At 55.1% G+C, this 21,167-nt stretch overlaps 1 protein-coding gene across 2 annotated transcripts; it reads right to left on the bottom strand.

Moving 5' to 3' along the window:
* Nucleotides 1-8: 8 nt before the first annotated feature.
* RPS6KL1 (ribosomal protein S6 kinase like 1) lies at nucleotides 9-18,965 on the bottom strand. 2 transcript variants are annotated; one of them, XM_047794711.1, is made up of 11 exons: nucleotides 18,838-18,965; nucleotides 17,145-17,429; nucleotides 15,801-15,925; nucleotides 14,778-14,870; nucleotides 6,570-6,617; nucleotides 6,091-6,223; nucleotides 4,237-4,833; nucleotides 3,711-3,800; nucleotides 3,508-3,590; nucleotides 1,815-1,910; nucleotides 9-1,570 (listed from the first exon to the last, which is right to left on the bottom strand). In XM_047794711.1, the coding sequence occupies exons 2-11, from the start codon at nucleotides 17,407-17,409 to the stop codon at nucleotides 1,460-1,462; spliced, it is 1,641 nt and encodes a 546-aa protein (XP_047650667.1). In that variant the 5' UTR covers nucleotides 17,410-17,429; nucleotides 18,838-18,965; the 3' UTR covers nucleotides 9-1,459. The 2 variants fall into 2 exon arrangements, with proteins under 2 accessions (XP_047650667.1, XP_047650666.1); XM_047794710.1 differs by lacking the exons at nucleotides 9-1,570; nucleotides 1,815-1,910 and having other exon boundaries at nucleotides 3,509-3,590; nucleotides 3,711-4,090.
* Nucleotides 18,966-21,167: the final 2,202 nt, after the last annotated feature.

Here is a 21,167-nt window from a genome sequence, read left to right on the forward strand (position 1 = left end):
CAGGGACACCAGAGGCAACAGCAGGCTTTATTGGAATGGGGCTGGAGTGATACGGGTGAGCCCCAGGGCAAGCCAGGACCATACAAAGGCAGGGCCTCCCCGTGTCCTCTTGGCCCCAGACTCATCCTGAGGAGCTGAGGAGCACTGTGGCCTCCGGACAACACAGGCCTCGGGCCCCAGAATTAGAGCTGGGCCTCCCCAGCCAGACGGAAGGACAGGGTCAGAGATGCCACCTGGTGCTGGAGACACAGGGAGGGAGGGAGGGAGTTGGGGCAGAGGTCTGTGGAGTTTTCTGTCTTAGTGCCACACCCCAGTGACAGCGTGAGTCCTGAGAGGAAGAAGAGGGCCCCCAGATCTGGGGAGAGATTGTCTTTGGGGGTAACTACTAACCCCAGTTTCTTTAGAGACCAGAAACATCTGGCTTCTGGCTAAAAGCTTGAGCAGTTGTTCCGTGTATTTTGTGGTTTCATTTCAAAAGGAGATGAAGTCACAGTGGCCAGGGAATTAAGTGGGTCTCAAAACTAAAACGCAAAATGGTCAACTGGACGAATGTCCAAGAAGGAACTCCTAATGGGTACAATGTGTCTTCAGCGGCTTCCGGCTGGAGGCTGAACCGTGGTCTCCCCTCAGAGCCATGGGCAGTGTTGCCTTTCTCTCCACATTGGTAGGCTGGCTGGGAAAGGGAGCTCTTTATTCTGTTTCCAAAATTTCTAAGTGGCAGAGCTGCGCATCCCCTGCCCCCATTCCTCCTTATCCTTATTTTCCTCCCCTCCTTGCCTTTCGCTCTCCAAAGTCTGCAGTCACCAGATAAGGGGCACGATGGGGGCTGGGAGTGGGTTGTCCTGTCCCCGCCCCACCCCATGCCCTCTACAGACTCTTGCCCGCTCCCCTGCCCTCCCAGCCCCCTGGTGGAAGAGGCTCACGAGGTGCATGATTAAGATGACCAGCCATGGCAGCCCTGGTTTGGGTCCACTGAGCCAGTGGACTGGGATCCTGAGATGAGTCTCCAAAGACATCCCCGCAGCGGGGCACATGGCAGATAGATAGTCACAGAATGTCACAGCTCAGCAGGTGGTCAGTAGCTCAGCGCTGATGCGAAGGAAGGCACCTTTTAACAAGGGAGGTCTGCGTTCAGGGTACAGGGTGTGCGCTTGGATGCTGATGTTGATTGATGGGTGGAGGGCTTCACGCTGCCCAGAATGCTGAGATCTCCTTCCTTCCACCCTCAGCACCGACTAGAAAGGGTTTCTCCAAAAGATGGCCAGGGGGCTCCCCAGGCCCTTCCTAGGCTGTGGCGATGAGACTTCAGAGGCCGGAGGGAGGGGCCTGAGCAGGAAAGGCAAGCAGCCTTGCATCCTTTGCCTGAGGGCCACTGATAAGAAGGGCCAGCTCTGGGTGGCAGGCAAAGAGAAGCGACCCAGACCAGTCCAGCTGCTTCCATCACCAGCTCCATCCCCTCCTACCCCACCAGTTTGCTCCACTGGATAGAACTGAAGAAGGGGTGGGACTTGAGTTTGTCAACACCGCCTGTTCCCGTGCCTAGGCGCAGGGTGGGCTCAAACTGCAGCAGCTGCGGAGAGAGGCCTAGTCAGCACTGGGCCGGGGGCAGCCCCACTGCCCCCCCGCCCAGCCCACAGAACCCCCTGGAGGACGTCAGTGTTTGGCCACCAATACAGAGAAATGTGTTGTCCCCATTACCCTCCTGCGGCCACCTCGGACCACCTAGTACGTGGCTCAGCTTGTTCACACAGAAGGGTCTGTCCTTTCCATCCACAGGCCCAGAAGCCGCCCCCTCTAGGCCGGCTGCACCTCACCTCAGTCAGCAGGGAGGCAGCGGGGCGACTGAGCCACTCAGGCAGCTGGAGCCGAGTGTGGGGCTGGATTCCTGAGGGGTGGCTCTGGGACAGCGCCTGGGAAGACAGGAAGGCAGTCTGAGGCAGCCACCCCAGGAGAGGCTGTACACCCCAGTGGTGGCCAGGATTTTATTTTTCCCCTGTGTTACATCTCAGGGGATGATGCTGATTGCTGCCTTTTGCTTGCGTGCCAGGCTGCTGAAGATGCCTGGGACCTATTATCCGTAATTTCTCCATCAACTTTCAGAGTAAGTATTAGTATCCTCATTTAAAGACAGGAAGCAGGCTCAGGGAGTGCAGGCTCCTGTTGTAGTGCAGTGGAAATTAATCCGACTAGGAACCATGAGGTTGCAGGTTCAATCCCTGGCCTCCCTCAGTGGGTTAAGGATCCAGTGTTGCCGTGAGCTGTGGTATAGGTCACGGACGCAGCTCAGATCTGCCATTGCTGTGATGTCGGCCTGTGGCTGTAGCTCTGACCCCTAGCCTGGGAACCTCCATATGCTGCACCCCTAAAAAGCAGAAAATATATATATATAAAGACAGGAAGCAGGCTCAGGGAGGTCAAGGGATCTGTGCTGAGTTCAGGGTTTAAACCCAGATCCCTCTGGCTCCAAGCTTGCTAGAAGCATCGGTCTTACCTACGGTTGCAATTAGGGCAGGTGCTCTAGCAAGAGTAACATTGAAACTTGTCTCCTTACAGAAAAAATATCTCAACAGGTTACTCATGTGACAGCAGGCCATGGCCATGTGACAGCAGGCCATGGCATGCTACTGTCGCAGGGCTGGGATGAGGGAAGAAGGCAGGACCTCTCTGGGCTCTAGAAGGGTGCAGTTGGAGGGAAGCAGAGAGGCCTGTCGGAGGCAGGAAGAGAGGCAGGTAGCGCCTGGGAGCCCTGGGCTGGAGAGGTGGCGGGAGGCCAAGAGGAGAGACCCACTCCGCGGGGCTGTTTGCAGCCAGGGGTCCCAGAGGAAGCCAGGATGGACTGGTCAGATCTGGACTTCAGGTCACAATGCAGCCACTCAGGACATTTCCTGCTCAAATGCAGCTAGGCCTCTCCCTGCTGCCTGATCTAAGTGGCCCTGGGCTTATAGGGAAGGAGAGGGCAGAGGCCGCCCTCCTGAGAAGGGGAACTTTAAGCTCCGGGCTGACAGGCTGGACAGGCAGCTGCTGGCCTGGGATGAAGGATGCCCTCTCTCCGGCCTTCCAGCCAAAGTCCTGGAGGTTACGTCTCTGAGGGGTGTGGATGAGGAGAGCGAGTAGTGGGGAGAGAAGGCTCGGGGATCCTCCAGGGGCCTTCCAAGTAAAAGGTCTATGTCAAACTCCACCCTCCCTCCAGATCCAGGCCCAGGCGCTCTCTTCTAGAACCCCCCCCCCGCCACCTTCCCGACTCAACGCTCATTCATACAAATGGGCAGTCTCATTAGCTGTACCCACTCGTCTGGAGGGGGTGCTCAGTGTGTCCTTGGCCTGGGTGGGAAGGGCTGCTTCTGTCTCTCATGGCCTGGGCGGCGGGGGTTAGTGGTGCTGGCAGGACCTTGAGCCCAATGGCCAGGACTTGGAGAACCAGACAGGCTCATCCCTGACACTGGCTGGTTGGACAAAACCCAGCCCGTCCTACACCCTTCAGGCTCCACACCCGGCCCAGCTACTCACCGTTCCAGTCAGCAGTTCATACAGGAGAGACCCAAAGCTCCACCAGTCACAGGCTTCCGTCAGCTCAGAAATCCCACCCACCTCTGTGGGAATGAGAACATCCGCGTCTCAGTCTCGCCCCCCTCCACCCACACCTACTCATCCTACCAGATGCGGCTCCATCCACACAGACATCCAAGGTCCACCTCCCCGGCCCTCCTTGCCTGGGGCACCATAGAGGTTGTCCAAAGCCTCCCGGCAGCACTGGGGCTCCACTTCTGACCACTGGCCAAAATACGTGAGCCGGACGTGACCTTGTCATCCGGTGTGTTGCAGGGAGGAATAAGAGGACAAAAGTTCTGAATAGTCATCTTTGAGCTGCTGGCACTGGGGCAGGGGACATCAGCGCTTCTCTCAACAGCCACAAGGAGGAGCCAGCAGCCCGGCTGGCCAGAGCCTCCCTGAGGGCAGGGCCCCCCCAAGGCCAGAGACAACCTGGTCTTCGCAGGAGCCACTGCCCAGAGGTCCGGGGGTGGGGGGGGCGGGTCTGTTTTGTAAGCTCGACCTTGACCAACCAGGCTCGGCAGAGTCCTTCCTGAAAAGGCTAGGGGGAGGCAGGGGAAAAAGCAGATAACCCCTGACTTTGGGGAGTCCTTGTTCACTGATTTGAGGCCTTAGGGGCCTCCTGCCTGAGGGGTGGGGCAGGGTGAGGGTGGCCCACTCCTCTCCCCCTGGGCCCGGGGCTCCTACCTGCCTGGTCCAGGAGCAGGTTCTGGGGATTGAGGTCCCGGCATAGCACCCCCTGCTCGTGCAGTGCCTCCAGGGCCACCAGCATCTCAGCCGCCCACTGCCGCACCTGCTCCTCCTGCACACTCCAGGCACCCCTGCCAGACACCGGGCTGGCCCCATCGGCTGAGGGGCGGCTCTGACCTCTGCCTCGGCCGCAGCCCCCCAGCACCCGGCCAGCCCCTGCACGAACCCAAGGGAGCGCCCAAGAGTCTGAGCCCTGGCCAGGTCCCTGCCTGGCTTGGGGGTGCAGGCGGCCACGGAGGGCCTTTGGAAGATCCAAGGAGCAGGAGGTGCTGGTCCTAGCTGAGGGGCGACCTTCAGCCTCTCTCTGGGGTCTGATGGATGCGGGCTCCCTGGCTGGGGTGAGGCTCTGAGAAGTCCGTGGAAGCTCCAGAGGTATTCCATCCTGCAGGTGGGTGTGGCCTGGGGGGAAGAGCACTGGGGTCCCCGGGTTGAGGCGAGCGTTGAGCTGAGCCTTCTTCTCCAGGCTGGAGCCAGACCCAGTCCCAGGCTGGTGGGTGTGCGGCTGGGAGAGCAGGTGGGACCAGAGAGTGCCTCCTGGGCCGTGCGGAGGGAGCAGCAAGCATGGGGACAGGGAGGAAAAGAACGTGGGCACCGGGTCCCTGTCCTGCCTCCCCTCTGTCTTGAACGAGGACCTTTCGCCTTCCAGGTCCTCACCTCTGCTCCCTCTGCTCTCAGCCTAGGATGTCCTGCCCCTCTCCACCCACCTAGAGGACCCAGCCTCACAATCCGGCATTAAATGGGTACGTAACTCCTAAGGAGATGTAAATACATTATATTTACATATATTTATATATACATAAATTATTATTATTATATATTACACACACACACACACACACACACACACACACACACACACACATATCCACCGCAATGCTGGATCCTTAACCCAGTGAGCGAGGCCAGGGGTGGAACCCGCATCCTCATGTATCCTAGTCGGGTTCCTAACCCACTGAACCATAATGAAAACTCTGATGTAAATTATCGTTTGGAATTCCCTTCGTGGCGCAGCAAAAACGAATCCGACTAGGAACCATGAGGTTGTGGTTTGGATCCCTGGCCTCGCTCAGTGGGTTAGGGATCTGGCGTTGCTGTGTGCTGTGGTGTATGTTGCAGATGCGGCTCAGATCTGGCGTTGCTGTGGCTGTGGTATAGGCCGGCTGCTACAGCTTCGATTAGACCCCTAGCCTGAGAATCTCCATAGGCCGTGGGTGTGGCCCTAAAAAGACCAAAAAAAAAAAAAAAAAGTTAATTCCCTTGGTTGAGGTGATGGGTTTGCTGGTGTTTAATATATTTTAATTTTTAAAAGACAGAATCGTGTAATAAAATTTAAGTTAATAAAAGAAGGCCAGGCACGGACCTGCAATGACTCTCATCTTGACCCAGGGATGTGTACCTCATGTTAAAAAAAACCATAGCTGATCAATAAATATCTGCTACGTGACCCATTCCTGTCTTCCCAGTTTCAGCACCACCATCCTATGTGGCCTCTCCGAGGGGTCAGCACAGACTAGAAAAGTGAAAAGAGCCAAGACTGGAGGAGATGGTGCCAGAGGGGACATCTGCATAGACGCCCTCCCACCACCCAAGATGCAAACATCCTCCCAGGATGTTCCCTGCCTGCTTGGCACCACACAGAGGCCCATCACGGCCTGGTCCTCCTATCGGCCTCCAGAAAGCCTGGGTCCCCAGGTCTGCGCTGGGCATCTGGGCTCAGCGAGTTAAGGGCATGAGACAGGACAACATCCCAAAGGCCTGAGGAGCTGGCGGTTCCCCCTTGGGCCCCCTTACCTTGCACGTGCTCCAGCTGCAGGAAGATGGAGTCCTCGCTCACAAAATAGCGCAGCAGCTTGGTCATGTAGGGCACGCCATGCGGGATGATGGTCAGCCGCTCCCGGCTCGCCACGTGGCACCTGGGCAGGCTCTGGGAGGGAGCAGGGCAGGCAGATCAGCTGGGGACCGGCTCAACCACGGAGGAGGAGCTCCCTGAAGAGCCGCTGCCTCCCCCCGGTGCCTGGGTCTGGCCCTCGATCCTCTTTCCACCATGGAAGGCAGGCCCTCCCCTCTCCAGGCCAAGGGAGAGGCAGTGTGTGTGTGTGGCTGGGAAGCAGGGCTCATGCTCAGGGGCAGAACAAGCAGCTGTTGGGTTTGGAGGGAGCATGGGCTTCAGATTTGGGTTCTGGGTAGGGGTCCCCAGAGGGTAAGGGATTCCCAGAACTGAGAAAGCCCCAAGGGGAGGGCAGAATGGCAGGGGACTGGGTGGCACCTGCCTTCACCACAAAGGTTCCTCCAGTCGCTGGGTCCTGGACCAGCTGCACCTGCCGAGGTCCAGGAGGCACAGTCAAGGCACACGTTAGTTCCCCAGGGCTCCATGGCCCCAGCCCCAGCCCTCAGGGTCCTCCACCAGGGCTGAGCAGGGAGGCCAGGCTTTGGTGATGCCGGCTACAGCCCCACTGCCAAGCTGACACTGATCCTGACCTGCCCATCCATGCTTGTTAGACCTGTGGGTCTTAGCTCAGGTATGGCCTTCTCCAGGAAGCCTTCCCCACCCTCAGGTTGGGCTGGGGCTCCTCATCTGTCTCCAGTGCTCTCTGGGCTCACTCTTTCACACTCTAATTTCCTCTCTCCCCATGAGCTCATGAGGGCAGCTCTGTATTCCCAGAGCATGGCATGAGCAGGGCATGGATGCTGCCCACATGCCTGGTGAGCAGTCCATACTGCAAGGTCTGAAGGTGTCACAGCTGGAAAGGACCTCAGAGCCAGTCCCCTTCTCTGATCTCTTATTTCACAGGCAACACAGCCGAGGCTTTGAGAGCACGGCCCTGGTGGTGCCCAAGACCATGTAGGCTCGGCGTGCAGCCTCAGGCCCCAGTCATCCCCTGACCCCTTCTAGTCTTTCTCTCTGGAGTCTGTCTTCAGAGAGCAGCCCATGGCTTCTCCTGCTAGTGTTGCTTGAAGGCCAGTTTGCCACTCAGGTCTGAGCCTTGTTTGGAGTGGGGTCCTAGACGCATCTCCGTGGTGGGCAGGGGTGGACCTCAGCCACAGGAGAGGACACGGCAGACCCACTGGGCCCACCACGGCAGGAAGGTGGAGACTTGGCCCAGATGAGGAGCACGTGGGGCCAAGACCAGCACCGTGGTGTTGGGACTTAGCCGTCAGCCTGCCTTGCACACATTCCCCGAGGGGGCAGGTGGGAGCTGGGCCCTGATGCCGGGGCTGGGCAGTGATGAAGGTTGCAGCCTAGGCTCGGGGTTAGAGCTTGGAGAGTGAATTGACTTTCTCATCTTCCAAACAGGAATTAGGCATGCCCACCCTCCCTGATCGCTGGTTGGTTGAGGCCCTTGGTGAATGTAAAGGCGTCAGTTGGAACGTCAGTTATCACATTTACAAAGTCACGTGGCCTCGCAGAACTTGGTTATTCTTCACTGCAAAACGGGTCAAGGCCATAGCTCCTTCAGAAGGCCACGAGGAGGATTCTGTTTGAGCAGACAACTCCCATCCAAATACTAACCGGGCCCAACCCTGCTTAGCTTCTGGGATCAGAAGAGATTTGGCATGGAGTTCCCATTGTGGCGCAGTGGTTAACGAATCCGACTAGGAACCATGAGGTTGCAGGTTCGATCCCTGGCCTTACTCAGTGGGTTAAGGATCCGGCATTGCTGTGAGCTGTGGTGTAGATCACAGATGCAGCTCGGATCCCGTTGCTGTGGCTCTGGTGTAGACTGGTGGCTACAGCTCCGATTAGACCCCTAGCCTGGGAACCTCCATATGCCGCGGGAAGCGGCTCTAGAAAAGGCAAAAAGCACCCCCCCCCCAAAAAACAGATGGGGCATGTCCAGGGTAGGGCCGTAGACCGAGCAGACAGCTCAAGCAAGGCAGCAGTCTGCCTGCACATAACACTCTCAAGAGCCTAGAGCCTAGAGTGATGCTTATTATCACAGGGGAAGCCCACACTGGCTACATGGCATTGACTCCGTGCTGAGGGCTTTATCCAGATTAGTTAATTTTATTTCTACAGCCCTACCAGATATTACTAATGACTCATTTTACTGATGAAGAAATTAAGGTTCAGAGAGGTTCTGTTGCCTAAGGTGCTCCTGCTAAAAAGTGGTAGAGCCAGGATGTGAAGCCAGACAGGCCGATGCTGGAGCCCTGGAGACGTGACTAAAAACAGGGGCATGACCAGGTGACCAGACACCCCCCCCCCCAACCCCTATCCCCATTTCCCCATCGTCAGTGAAAGGTTCTAGGAGCACCAAGCAGCAGGCGTGAGACATCCCTTCTGACCAGCAGGGGTCTCTCCTCTGACAGCCAGAGACGGCATCCAGCTTGGCCCTGGATCCTTGGCCCAATTTGTGAAAAGTTTGAAAAAGAAGGGGAGAAGGCTCTGGGGTCATTTAGGATAACACAGTTTCCCACAAGTACTGACACCCTGGGTAAATTCCCCACCATCTCTTGCCAAGTGGGATTCCCCACCACCTTGTCCTGGGCAAGGCTTCTTATTGGCAAAGAACAAAAAACCAGCAGCGAAGCTCAGGGAAGCCAGGAATCAAACTCGATCAGTATACTGAAACGAGTGTGTTAAAAATAAAATAAAATACATCTATACACACGCAAACACACCTATCAAGAAAGAATTACACCAGGAGTTCCCATGATGGCTCAGTGGTTAATGAACCCAACTAGTATCCATGAGGACACGGATTCAATCCCTGGCCTTGCTCAGTGGGTTAAGGATCCAGTGTTGCTGTGGCTGTGGTGTAGGCCAATAGCTATAGCTCCAATTCGACCCCTAGCCTAGGAATCTCCATATGCTAAGGGTGAGGCCCTAAAGACCAAAAAAAAAAAAAAAAAAAAGAAGGAAAAAAAATTACACCAAAATATCTCAGAATTAGGATGGAGGGGAATATATGTATATACATTTATAAAATATAAATATATTCATATATAAAATATACAAGTACATAAATATAAAAAAATTTTTCCCCTGTAACTTCTTTCTCTTTCATTATATTTCAAAAGGGTAGCAGAGGGGTATTTTCCCATTAAACCAAGCAAATAAAACCCCCCTTCGTCCTCTGCTCTGTGCTGTGGGGGACAGGGGGCTAGTTTGTCAATTGACTTCTATGAACCTCAGTTACATGCTCTGTGAGACAGGGATTAAAATGCAGCACAGTCCAAGAGAACCTTCCGCCATGATGGCAAAACCCAGCAGGGCCCTGTGGGGCTCCTGGGCACGAAAGCCTGTGTCCCCCATTTCTGGTTTTTAGGACAAGGGCCTCCTTCAGCCAGCATGGCCTTTCCTGAGTCCAAGGGGCAGGTTCAGCCAGCTGCTGATCAGGGCAGGGCAAGGAGGAGACAAGGAAGAGTCGAGAAACAATAGTGCAGCCTTGCGGCCGGATCCTGGCTCCCCCTCAAGGGATACATATGATGCTGTAGGCATCCCATACACCTAAGAGAAAGTTACATTCCTTATGCTTCTTTTTGAAGTGAATACTTTTACTTGCTTTTTTTTTTTTTTTTTTTTTTAGGGCTGTACCTGCAGCATGTGGAGGTTCCCAGGCCAGGGGTCAAATCCTACAGCTGCCGGCCTGCACCACAGCCACAGCAACACGGTAACTGAGCCACATCTGTGACCTACACCACAACTCACAGCAGCCCTGGATCCTCAACCCATGGAGCAAGGCCAGGGATAGAACCTGAAACCTCATGGCTCCCAGTCAGATTTGTTTCCACGGTGCCACAACAGGAACTCCAGAAGTGAATACTTTTTTTTTTTGTCTTTTTTAGGGACACACCTGTGGCACATGGAGGTTCCCAGGCTAGGGGGTCTAATTGGAGCTGTAGCTGCTGGCCTCCACCAGAGCCACAGCATCGGGGAATGTGAGCCATATCTGCAACCTACACCACAGCTCACCGCAACGCCGGATCCTTAACCCACTGAGCAAGGCAAGGGATGGAACCCACAACCTCATGGTTCCTGGTCGAATTCATTAACTACTGAGCCATGACGGGAACTCCAAGAAGTGAACAGCTTGGAGCCCTTCCTTGTGCTTCTCCCTCCTTTGATTGCGCCCTAAATGCAATCACATGTAAGCTAAGATTAGGCACCCTGAGCACAACTGCCTGTGGGTTAAAGATTAGAAGCACTTGATGTTCTTCAGGCGCTTTCCTGTTTTGTTCTAGTCTCTGATCAATATGCTCTTTTCAGTGTTGTTATTCTAAAACAAGTCAAGATGCCGAATCCCAAAAGACCACCACCAGGATCACGGGATCATAGGATCATGCTATGATCTTCTGACACTAGCTTCGGTGACTAAGAGTCCCGAAAAGAAAGAAGAATGCATGTTTGCCCCAACCCTGATTCTTATCTGAAACCCTGTTTTTCCTCCTTTTAGACTATAAAACTCCCTGCAATTCATCCCCAAAGGAGGGCACAGTCTTTAAGGCATTAGCCTGCTGTGGCCTCTTTTGCCTGGCAAAGCAATAAAAGTTATTTTTTCTCCTTCCTCCAAAACTGTCTCCACATTTCTACTTGGCACCAGTGGACAGAGGCTGAGTTTCAGCAACAATGGAAGTATATTTTGCACCGTGCAGTACAGAAGCCATCAGCCGCAAGTGACTCTTGAGCCCTTGAAATGTGGCTGGTGCCACTGAGGAACAGAATACTTTAACTAAATGTAAATCGTCTTATGTGGCTCGTGGCTACAGTATTGGCTGTGCAATATAACCCTTCTCCCCCCAACCCTCAGGGTGACACAACAGCTTTGCAAACCAGAACTGGTCTTAAAAATGGCAGGTGAGTATTGCTATCGGGAAGGTAGAAGGCAGTTCTGGGGGCCTGCTCTTTTTGTTGTTGGTGTTTCTGTTTTTGTTTTTTTGAGGCCCACACCCTAGGCATATGGAGGTTCCCAGGCTAGGGGTTGAATCGGAGCTGCAGCTGCCAGCCTACGCCACAGCCACAGTGATGTGGGATCCAAGCCGCATCTGTGATCTATATCGCAGCTCATGGCAACACCGGATCCTTTAACCCACTGAGTAAGGCCAGGATCAAACCCACATCCTTGTGGATACTACTCGAGTTTGTCACCGCTGAGCCACAATGGAAACGCCTCATCTTTTTTAAAAGGGAAATTTTTCTTTAAAAAATAAAACCCTCTGAGATGCAGGAACAAAGCTTTGGTGAAATACATTAACCCTTTCATTTAAAATGCCTGAAGTGGAGCTCCTGTTGTGGTGCAGCAGGTTAAGAATGAGACTATAGGAGTTCCCATCGTGGCGCAGTGGTTAACGAATCTGACTAGGAACCATGAGGTTGCGGGTTCGGTCCCTGCCCTTGCTCAGTGGGTTAAGGATCCGGCGTTGCCATGAGCTGTGTTGTAGGTCACAGATGCGGCTCAGATCCCGCGTTGCTGTGGCTCTGGCATAGGCCAGTGGCTACAGCTCCGATTCGACCGCCAGCCTGGGGACCTCCATATGCCGCGGGAGCAGCCCAAGAAATAGCAAAAAGATGAAAAAAAAAAAAAAGAACGAGACTGTAGGAGTTCCTGTTGTGGCTCAGTGGTAAGCAACCTGACTAGTATCCACAAGAACGAGGGTTTGGTGGCTACAGTGGCGCAGAGGTTGATACCTGGCCCTGTGCAGTGGGTTAAAGGATCCAGCACTGCCGCAGCTGTGGCTCAGATTCAATTCCTGGCCCAGGAACTTCCATATGCTGTGGGTGCGGCCATAAATAAATAAAGTAAAATGCTCAAAGTCTCAAAGGCCAAGAGGAATCTCTCCTGGAGCAAACGAACCCAGAAGTTTCAGACAGGTTCTCAAGCATCAAGCCCACAGGGGCCGGGCAAGTGAGCCAACGAGCAGGACAGGAAAGGGGCAGACGGAGGGCTAGTGCCCCATCAAAGCGGGCAGCACTTCAGCACCAACACTCAGAAGTGTGAGCTAGCCTTTCCAGATCTTCTAGTTTTTCTCGAGAAGTAGGAAGTCTGGACTTCTCTATGAAACCTGCCAAATTTTTAAATGCTGATAACTAATAATTATAAAAACACCCCCATGTTTGAGCCAAAAACACAAGAAGGGACTTGGCTGGCTTTCTCCATCTTCCTCATCCCTGACTCAGGGTCTGGCTCCTGGTCAAAGCTCAGCAAACTGGCAGCGTTGCCTCCCAAGAACAGGCTCCCCGAGAACAGACCCTGGGTAGTCCAGCCAGCTGCCTACCTGGCCTCTGACCCACCCACCTCACTGTCCCTTGCCATCCTCCACCTGTGCCAGTATCTTTCCAGCCCCGAGAGACCCCTCCCCAGGCCCTCTAACCCTCAAAATGGAGCATGTCTGGGAACGCTCAAGGCTTCCTGAGCAGGGTCCTGGGTTCCCCCTGAGCCTGCGGGCTGCACTCCAGCCGCCTGGATCTGCCTGGGCAGAGCTGTGGAACGGAACTCTGGGACAGCCACCCAGGCCTGGCTGCAGGGACCTGGGCCAGGCGCTCTAACACATCTCCTGATTTGGGGACACTGGTCTTCCTGGCTTGAGAAGGACACAGGAAAAGGAACTGGATTTTAAAGGAAGGTGGAGAAAGTAAGCTGAGTGCCCAAGAAAATGTAGAAAAGGAAAAAAAAGAGGGCAATCTGGAGACAGAACGGTTGGGTTTGGCCTGAATTTGCACTTCCCATAGGCACAGGCCTCAGAATATGGAATTCCAGAAATGCTTTGCACATGCGTGTCCCAAGGTTAAACAAATTCAAATTCGGGGAATTCTGTCATAGACCTCCCTCTTAGAGACTCACTGTGTACATCTGCATTCTAAAAGCTTGAAAATTCCTATAATTGCAAAAAAGAAAAAAAAAAGTAATTTTAACTCACTGTTTCCCAAACTTATTTGACCCAGAACCCTCTCTCCAGAACACCTATGGTTCAGTGGGATCCCACACGGGGCAACGGCGGTGGCCGTCACCTCCTCAGTAAGCCACGCGGACTAGCGCACTGGGAAGGAAGGGCTGGGCAGATGGAAGCTGGCTGGACCTTGGCTGATGGACTGGGGCCTGTTCCAGGGACCTGGGAGCAGCAGCTGGAGGAAAGCTTGCTCGCCTCTGACCTGCTCTTGTCATTAGCCTTCACAGCCATCAAACTTGCATCAAATGCTTTAGCGTGTGCCAGGCCTTTCCCAAAAATTATTTCATTTTAGTTCCCAGTCACCTCGGGTGGGAGGGTCCTTACCCACTTTCAGATGAGGAAACCAGCGCCCAGGGAGGGGAAGGGGCTTGCCCACGGCCACACGTTGCCAGCCCAGCCAGCACATCATCCCTGGAGTGTGGGGGAGCACACGCTGGTCGCTTTTTCTCTGTGGGCTCCCAGATGCGTGCAAATCTTCCACGAGTGTTTTAAATTACAGATGCCTAGGCTCAACCCTAGAAATTCTGACTCAACGGGTACGGGACGGGCCCAGATGTCTGTAGTGTTAGGAAACTCCCCCAGGTGATTCTGATAAGCAGCCAGTTTGAGAGGAAAAAAAAAAAAAAAACCTTCAGCAAATACTCAGGGATCCCTGGTTGGGGCAGAGGGATTATGGGCTCAAATCTCACCTGACCCAGCTGTTTGTCCTTCTGATGAGTGTCCCAAGTTCAGGTTGGGCTGTGCACCCCTATCTTTTTTTTTTTTTTGCCTTTTCTAGGGCCGCTCCTGCGACATATGGAGGTTCCCAGGCTAGGGGTCTAATTGGAGCTATAGCCACCGGCCTAAGCCAGAGCCACAGCAACTGGGGATTTCAGCCACATCTGTGACCTACACCACAGCTCATGGCAATGCCAGATCTTTAACCCACTGAGCAAGGCCGGGGATCGAACCCACAACCTCATGGTTCCTAGTCGGATTCGTTAACCACTGTGCCACGGCGGGAATTCCGAGCTCGTATCTTCTTGTCCCTGAATTGAGGGAAAAGATCCTGGATCCATCAGGTCAGGATGGGGGGAGGGGCGGGGCCAGGAGAAAGCGGGCAGAGCTGCGGGACCCTCTGCAGGACAGGTTTCTGGAGATGAAGCGCATTCCCACCACAGGCACTTCTGGGCTATGCCGGGTGGGGATACTCTTGGCTGCAGCCCCGGGGTGCAGAGCGAGCGCGGGGCGGGGCCTGCGGGAAGTGGGAGCCAGCAGGGCAGCGCATGCTGGCCGGGTGCCCTGGCCACAGCTTCTCCTGTGGCTTCTGTCTTGAATCTCCGGGGGAGCGGCTTGCTGTGTCTGAGCTGGAGGGCTGTGCAGTGGAGCTGTCTGCCTCTGCTTGTTCCTCACTTTTTCCTTTCCAGGCCTGACTGGTGTGTGCTGGGATGGAGTGGGGGATGGGGAACCACTGGATACCAAGGCTGTTCTCCCCTTGGACCCTCTGACCCCTGGCCAACATCCTCTCGGGAAGCAGGGGCGGCTGCCCTTTCTCCCCCGAGTCACGCACACCATCTCCTCCCGCACCTTCGGCCTCGGTGGTCACTCACCTTCTCAATGACCGCAACCACCCTGCAGCCCCTCAGCTGCTCCAGGGCAGAGCTCAGTGTGCGGATGGGCCGGAGCCTCAGGCTGCTGAAACCCTGCGGAGATGGAGAGTCACATGGCAGCCTCAGGCCATGCGCAGGGCCCGGCCTGCCAGGAGAGCAGTGGCCACAGAAGGCAGGACCCGGGTACAGGCAGACCCCACCTCACAGGGACAGACTGAGTGAAGCTGGCCTTGGACCAGGGCGGCCAGGTCACCCTCTCAGCTCATTCTCCACCCAGCCCTCCTCCCAGACCAGGGAGTTCTCAGGGCTTCAGAAACCCCCTCTCAGAAGCTCCATCCCCAGGCGGCAGATGCTCCCGGGGTGGGGAAATAACCTCAGAATGTGTGTGTCTCTGGGAACAGGCCTCCGAGACCAAGGCATGTGGCCCCGGCACCTGCTTTGGAGGAAGCAGCTTGCAAGGTGCAGCGAGCCTAGAGGGGGTGGCGTGTGTGTGTCTGCACGTCTGTGGGCATGAGAAGTGTGCAGGCGTTTTCAAGCCCCTCTGAGTGCCCACTGGGTTAGGAAAAGCCCTGCGGGGAGAGGACTTTGCACATCTGCATGTGAATGTATTCATGTGTGTCTCTGTGTGCATGTGCGCACGCGGGTATCTGCATCTGCTCTAAATACTCACTGCAGCCCAGCCAAACACAAATAGATCTGGGAGCCTGAGTGCGCACATGGGCAAGCATGTGTATGGGCCACGTGTGAGAGTGGGGAGGGGTGTGTGTGCGCGCGCGCGCGCATTGTGTGCGGACGTGAGACTGGACTGGAGACGATTCCCTGAGTGTTTGAAAATGAATGAACCATGGAGCGTGTGGGAGAGACAGGAAGCCAGGAGGAGGCGGGCGGGAGGGCTGCCCTGCACTCTCCACCGTCTGCCCTGCCACGCAGGAGGCAGGTGACAGCTCTCTGGCCTGGGGGCGCGGGTGGTGGAGGCCTCAGCTCTCCCTCCTCAGGGCCCTCAGGCCTCTGGGGTCTCCTCACCGTGCCAGAGCTGGTTCCGCTGCCCAGCGTCCTCTGCAGGTGGCAATTAAAGATCTCCTCTGCCCGCCGCAGGTACTTGGTAATTTTCAGCTTTACAGCCTCACGTCTCTCCTTGTTGGGGTCAACTGTGGGGAGCAGGGCATTGCCAGGATCCACCCCAGTCTTGGGAGGAGGCTGGGGGTTTGGGCTCCCATGGCCGGCCCTTTGCCCTCCACGGGAGGTAGTGCCTATTTCTGCGGCCGGTCAGGGGCTTCTGACCCCACGCCTGTTCCTGGGTCCTCCTCTGGGTGGGAAACGGGCAGGGGAGGCAGGGAAAGGAAGGTGGCCGGAGAGGTTGGGAACCAGGGCCACCCCTATGCCTGCATCCTTTCCAGTTAGCATCCACACCTCGCTGGCCCCCATCACACCCTGGGAAGGGACAGAGAGGGGATTTCCATGTCTGTTTTCCAGAGGAAAAAGAAAGTCCCAGAGAGCACATGCCTTCTTCTGTCTCTGATGCCCCGTGTGAAAGAGGCCAGAATGGGGGTCAGGATTGGCGGGCAAAGGAATTCACTGGGCGGGCTTGAACCCCAGGTGTTGAGAGGTCTCCTCTGTGAATCGGGGCCTGACTCCAGCCTCTCTCCCAACTTGGAAATGCTCCCCTTGCCCTGAACAGGCCTCTTCTCTCACCTCAAGGCCTTTCCTGTTCTCCCTCTGGAGCCCTTCCCAGCCCTTCAGCTGGACAACGTGCCCACCATTCTCCGGGGCTCAGATTAGGGTTTTGAATTCTAGAAAATGCCCTAGGCTGGACTAGCCTGGCCTCAGTTTCCCCCTATCCTCCCTTCCCTTCCTCCTCATTGTTTGTGTTACCCGGGACTATAATTGCCCATCATCGACTCATCCGTCTCCCCCCATTAGAACCAGGGCAGGACCCCGGCCCAGCTCCAGGGGCAGCCAGCAGACTGGGCCAAGCAAGCAGCCTCTGGAGCCAAAACTGGTCAAACCCCAGCATGGCACTTGATAGCTATGGAATCTTAAGCAAGTTATTTAACTGCCCCGTGCCTCTGTTTCCTCATCTGGAAAAGAGGAATACAAAGAACTCTTATAAACTTGGAAGTACACACAAGAACACATACAGTGGTTTCTGTTACTGTGAAGCCCAAATGAGCTGCTATAGGTAAAGCCCTTAGACCAGTGCCTGGTGTATAGCAACTCTGCCATAAATGAGCTATTACCATTGTCCTTCACAGAGGCCCTGCGGGCCAGCAGAGAGCCCTTCTCAGAGCCCAGATAGACAGATGACGGGGTGCGCCCTGAGCTGGCCCTTCCCCACTGGCCTCCGTACCCGCCCTGCCCTAGCCTCACCATGCACGCCTCGGAGCAGGACGTCCACGCCATTCTGGTAGTGGTTGAAGGCCGCCTCGTAGTCCTCACTGACATCGCGCTCCAGGGCCAGCCTGATCTGTGTGGCCGCGTCCACCAGGTAGTCTGGCTTTGTCATGTCAGGCGCCCCCGGAGCCACCCGGCTGCGAATCTGCTCCAGGTACAGCCGGGCCTGGGACCGTGCTCGTGAGCAGGGCTCGGGCTCCGGGCCAGGACCGGGGGGGCACTCACAGGCCACTAGGCTCATGGCTGTCCTGGGGCTGGGACCTGGAATGAACAGAGGCATTAGGTTAAACCCAGCTGGGAGCAACATTCCATCTGCCCCCTGGTTTCCTCCAGTGAATATTGGGGAGACTAATACTCACCTCCAAAGGCTGGAAGGATCAGAGCTAATGTGGGTTACATCCCTTCACTGAGCTAGATCTTTCCCAAGTGGTGGCAATAACAGAGTAATAATATGCTTTGGGTGCTATTTTTTTTTTTTTTTGAATTCAAATTCAGTTCAGCAAGTATTTCCTGCGCACCTACTATACTGGAGCAGCATGATCCAGAGCTGCTTTAAAGGGCCTCCGTGAGGCAAAGCCAGCGTCTACTACACATTAAACACACGGAGGTCACACACGCTGCGGCTGAAGCCAGGACCCAGAGCCCAAAGGCCATTCCTTCTACTGTTCTCCATCCTGCCTGTTCTCCCCTCCTTGCTCCTCCCACGGTAATTTCATTTATCCTCCAACGTTCAGCGCAGTGGCACCTCCCGGAACCGGATGGATTGCCCCTACTTCATATCATTTCCCTTGGTCTGGAGCTCAGTGTGGCCAGGAAGTGAGGCCCCCCAAGGAGCCAGCAGAGAGCTGGGCACAGCTGGGCCTTAAAGCCTGTGGGCAAGCGAAATGACTGAGCAGCCGATTCGGTGCTATTCCGGATGGGGTTAAAGGAAGCGGATCAGAGCCCATCCAGTCCTCTGCAAGAGATGGCTCTGTTCTCCTGGCTCTGGCTCTGGCTCTGAGAAGGTCAGGAGGCCACGTGGTGGCCAGGGACCAGACTGTAGCTCCTCCCTGAGCAATGTGTGATAAAAGTGGCAAAGGGATAAGAGCAGTAGCTGCAGAAAGGGCAAAAGGCTCAGTGAGAGGCCAGCAGAGCTGCCTTGTCCAGTCACCACAGCCTCTGCCCTTTTGCTCTCTCAGGCCGCATTGGGAAGGGACAGGGGCCAAACTGCCAACCCCAGACCATTTCAGCCTCTGTGGAGACAGGGAGGAGAGAGCAGGATGGGGAGTGGGGCAGGGAGGAAAACCACATCCTCAAGCCAGCAGGGAGCTCAATTCTGGCCAGGAAGCGGCAGGAGCGTGGGGGGAGGGAAGCCGCACCCTCCCCCCTGGGCCCAGTCACCGGGGCCCTGCACCTCTGAGGCTGGTGCTCAGGCGCAGCAAGGCCAACAGGCTGGACTGCTCCAGTCAGGGCTCGACTTCAGGGGCCACCCGCCAGGCCTGTCCTTGGGGGCAGAGCCGCAGGTCGGCGCCTGGACCCAGAAAGCGGCTCGTCTAGCCCGCAAGTCTCCAGCAGGCCAAGTGCACTGCCCTGCGGGGGTCAGCAGAGGAAGGCCGGCCCGGGGAGTAAGAGGAGGGGGCATCCTCCCCGGGGAAGAGGGGATGGAGGAGGAGCCAGGCAAACACCGTACCTGCCCTAGCCTGGAGCTCGGTCCACGCGGCCAGACCTAGCTCTGCAGCCACCGCCCCTTCGCCCCCGCGGGGGACAAGAGCACCGTGGGCGACTGCTTTCAGCCCTCCAGCCAGGTGCAGGGGTCTGGCCGGGTGCGGCCCGGTCATTGGTTGTAGATGAGCTCATCCTCTATCCGTTAGAATAAATCACCAATCAGCGCCCTGCTCAGCTTCTGCGGGTCCTTAAAGCCGCAGAGGCCCGCTTTGCCGAGCATGGGTTTTGGGTGGGGGTGGGGTGGGGTGGGGTGGGGGGTGGGGAAGGCCAGTGTTGGAGGTGAGGGAGAGAAGGTTCAGAATCACCCCTAGATGCCAGGAGGCCTTGCTTCAGAAATCTAGGCTACCTAAGAGCACACATGCCCCCCTTCCAGGATTTTCTCATTATTTCACTCATTTATTCAACTATTTAAATGTTGAATAAATGCTTTTTTTTTCTTTTCCTTTTTGGCTACGCCTTCCGCATGCAAAAGTGGGCCAGGGTTCAAATCTGCACCACAGCAGGACCCCAGCAGCAGCAATGAAAGCACCTAGGTCCTTAATTTACTGAGCCACAGAGGAACTCCCTAAATATTATGTACTGAGAAACTATTGTGCAGGAGGAGCGAGGTGCCAAGATGCAGCCACGGAGTAGACAGCCTCTGCTCATGTTTTCATGGGGTCTAGTGAGGGGTACAGCGATTAAAGAACTAAAGAACACAGTTGATATTTCATTCCAGTCGTGGTCAGAGTTGTGAGAGAGAAGCACCACAGGGGCAGAGGCCATGAGACTTATAACAAGGGGAGTGACCTAGGCAGGGGTCAGAAGGCTTTCTGGAGGGTGTGTTTCTGAACTGGGCCCACGCACCTCACCTGCTGCCTAATTCTGCCTGGACTCATACTGCCCCTCCCCAGGGCAGTTGCTCTCCCCTAGATACCTTATCATTGCATCCCTTCAATGCCTCCCCCTCCTCACTCTCAGCCAGAGACCCTGCTTCCGCCTTCCCTTGGAAACGTGGGAGCACAGATGACTACCCTGCCTGCTATCTCTGCCTGCTGTCCAGGTCTGCACCCACATACTGCCTCCCCGCCTCTTTTCATAGATGACCTGTCTGTGCCCCATCAAAGGCCAGCCTTCCGGTTGGGATCAATCTTGTCCTGTCACCTACTCAGGGACCCTCCCTCCAGCCATTCTTCCCCCTATCTCTTATGTCATTAATTTTTGTCTCCCACTGCACCATTCCTTCCCATCTGATACAGACATCATGCAGGTTCTCCTGTCTTAAAGGCGAAACAAGAAAACAAAACAAAAAACACTCTTGGCCTCCCTTCATCCATATATAATTTCCAGAATGGGCAAATGTGTGGAGACAGAAAATAGGTCTCAGGGAGAGGGGAATGGGTCATGGATAATGGGTGTGGGTTACTTCCGGGGGTCAACAAGTGTTCTGGAATTAGATCATGTGATGGTTGTGCAACTCAGGAATATACTAAGAGCCATCAAACACATTTTTTTTCTCTTTTTTGGCTGTCCTGCAACGTATGGAGTTCTGAGGCCAGGGATCGGATCCAAGTTGCAGTTGCAATCTATGCCATAGCTGTGGCAACACTGGGTCCTTTCACCCACTGTGCCTTGCCAGGGATCGAACCCGTGTCCTGGCGCTGCAGAGATGCTGATTCTGTTGCACCACAGCGGGAACTCCAAACTCACATTTTAAAGAGATGACTTGTATGATGTGTGAATCATAACGTAATAAAAAATTGTCATGTAAAAGAGAAAAAGAAACTGACCTCTTTCTTGATCCTCCTCTACCTGAAAGCTTCTCCACCCGAAGCCTCTTTCAGCTCTATTCTTCCAATCACTCAGGTCAAAATTTTAGCACCATCTTGGCTTCTCTTATTTTCTCACACACCAATCCAATCCATTAGAATATCATCACAGTTTTTCCTTCACAATATATCCAGTATCTGAGCTCATATCATCATGGTTTTTCCTTCACAATATAGCCAGTATCTGAGCTCCTCTCACCACCTCCCCGGCTATGACTCATGTAGGAGCATCTTCATCTCATACCTGAGTTACTGTAGGAGAGTCCACCTATTTTCCTATTTCAACTCTCACAGCCCTAAAAGGCAGTGCTCAGCACTGCATGGGGCAGGGGGCAGCGGGGGGGAGGGAGGGGTGGATTCTTTCGAAGCACAGTCAGCTTCTGTCCCTCTTCTGCGCAAAACTCTGCTAGGGCTCCCAGCTTCGTCCACAAAAAATTCAGTCTCTGCTATGACCTCCAAGGTCCTCATGGTCACCTCCACTATTTCT

The sequence above is a fragment of the Phacochoerus africanus genome, chromosome 9 (genome assembly GCF_016906955.1).
Source record: "Phacochoerus africanus isolate WHEZ1 chromosome 9, ROS_Pafr_v1, whole genome shotgun sequence".
NCBI lineage: Eukaryota > Metazoa > Chordata > Mammalia > Artiodactyla > Suidae > Phacochoerus > Phacochoerus africanus.

Bases quoted from the DNA above. Each gene is read 5' to 3' on its own strand.
- RPS6KL1 (XM_047794710.1), bottom strand. From the start codon at position 17,409: ATGAGCCTAGTGGCCTGTGAGTGCCCCCCCGGTCCTGGCCCGGAGCCC. The intron at 6,618-14,777 runs GTGAGTGACCAC...GGACCTCGGCAG, and splicing joins TGGTTGCGGTCATTGAGAAG to GTGCAGCTGGTCCAGGACCC. The intron at 6,224-6,569 runs GCAGGTGCCACC...GCTCCCTCCCAG, and splicing joins GAGGAACCTTTGTGGTGAAG to AGCCTGCCCAGGTGCCACGT.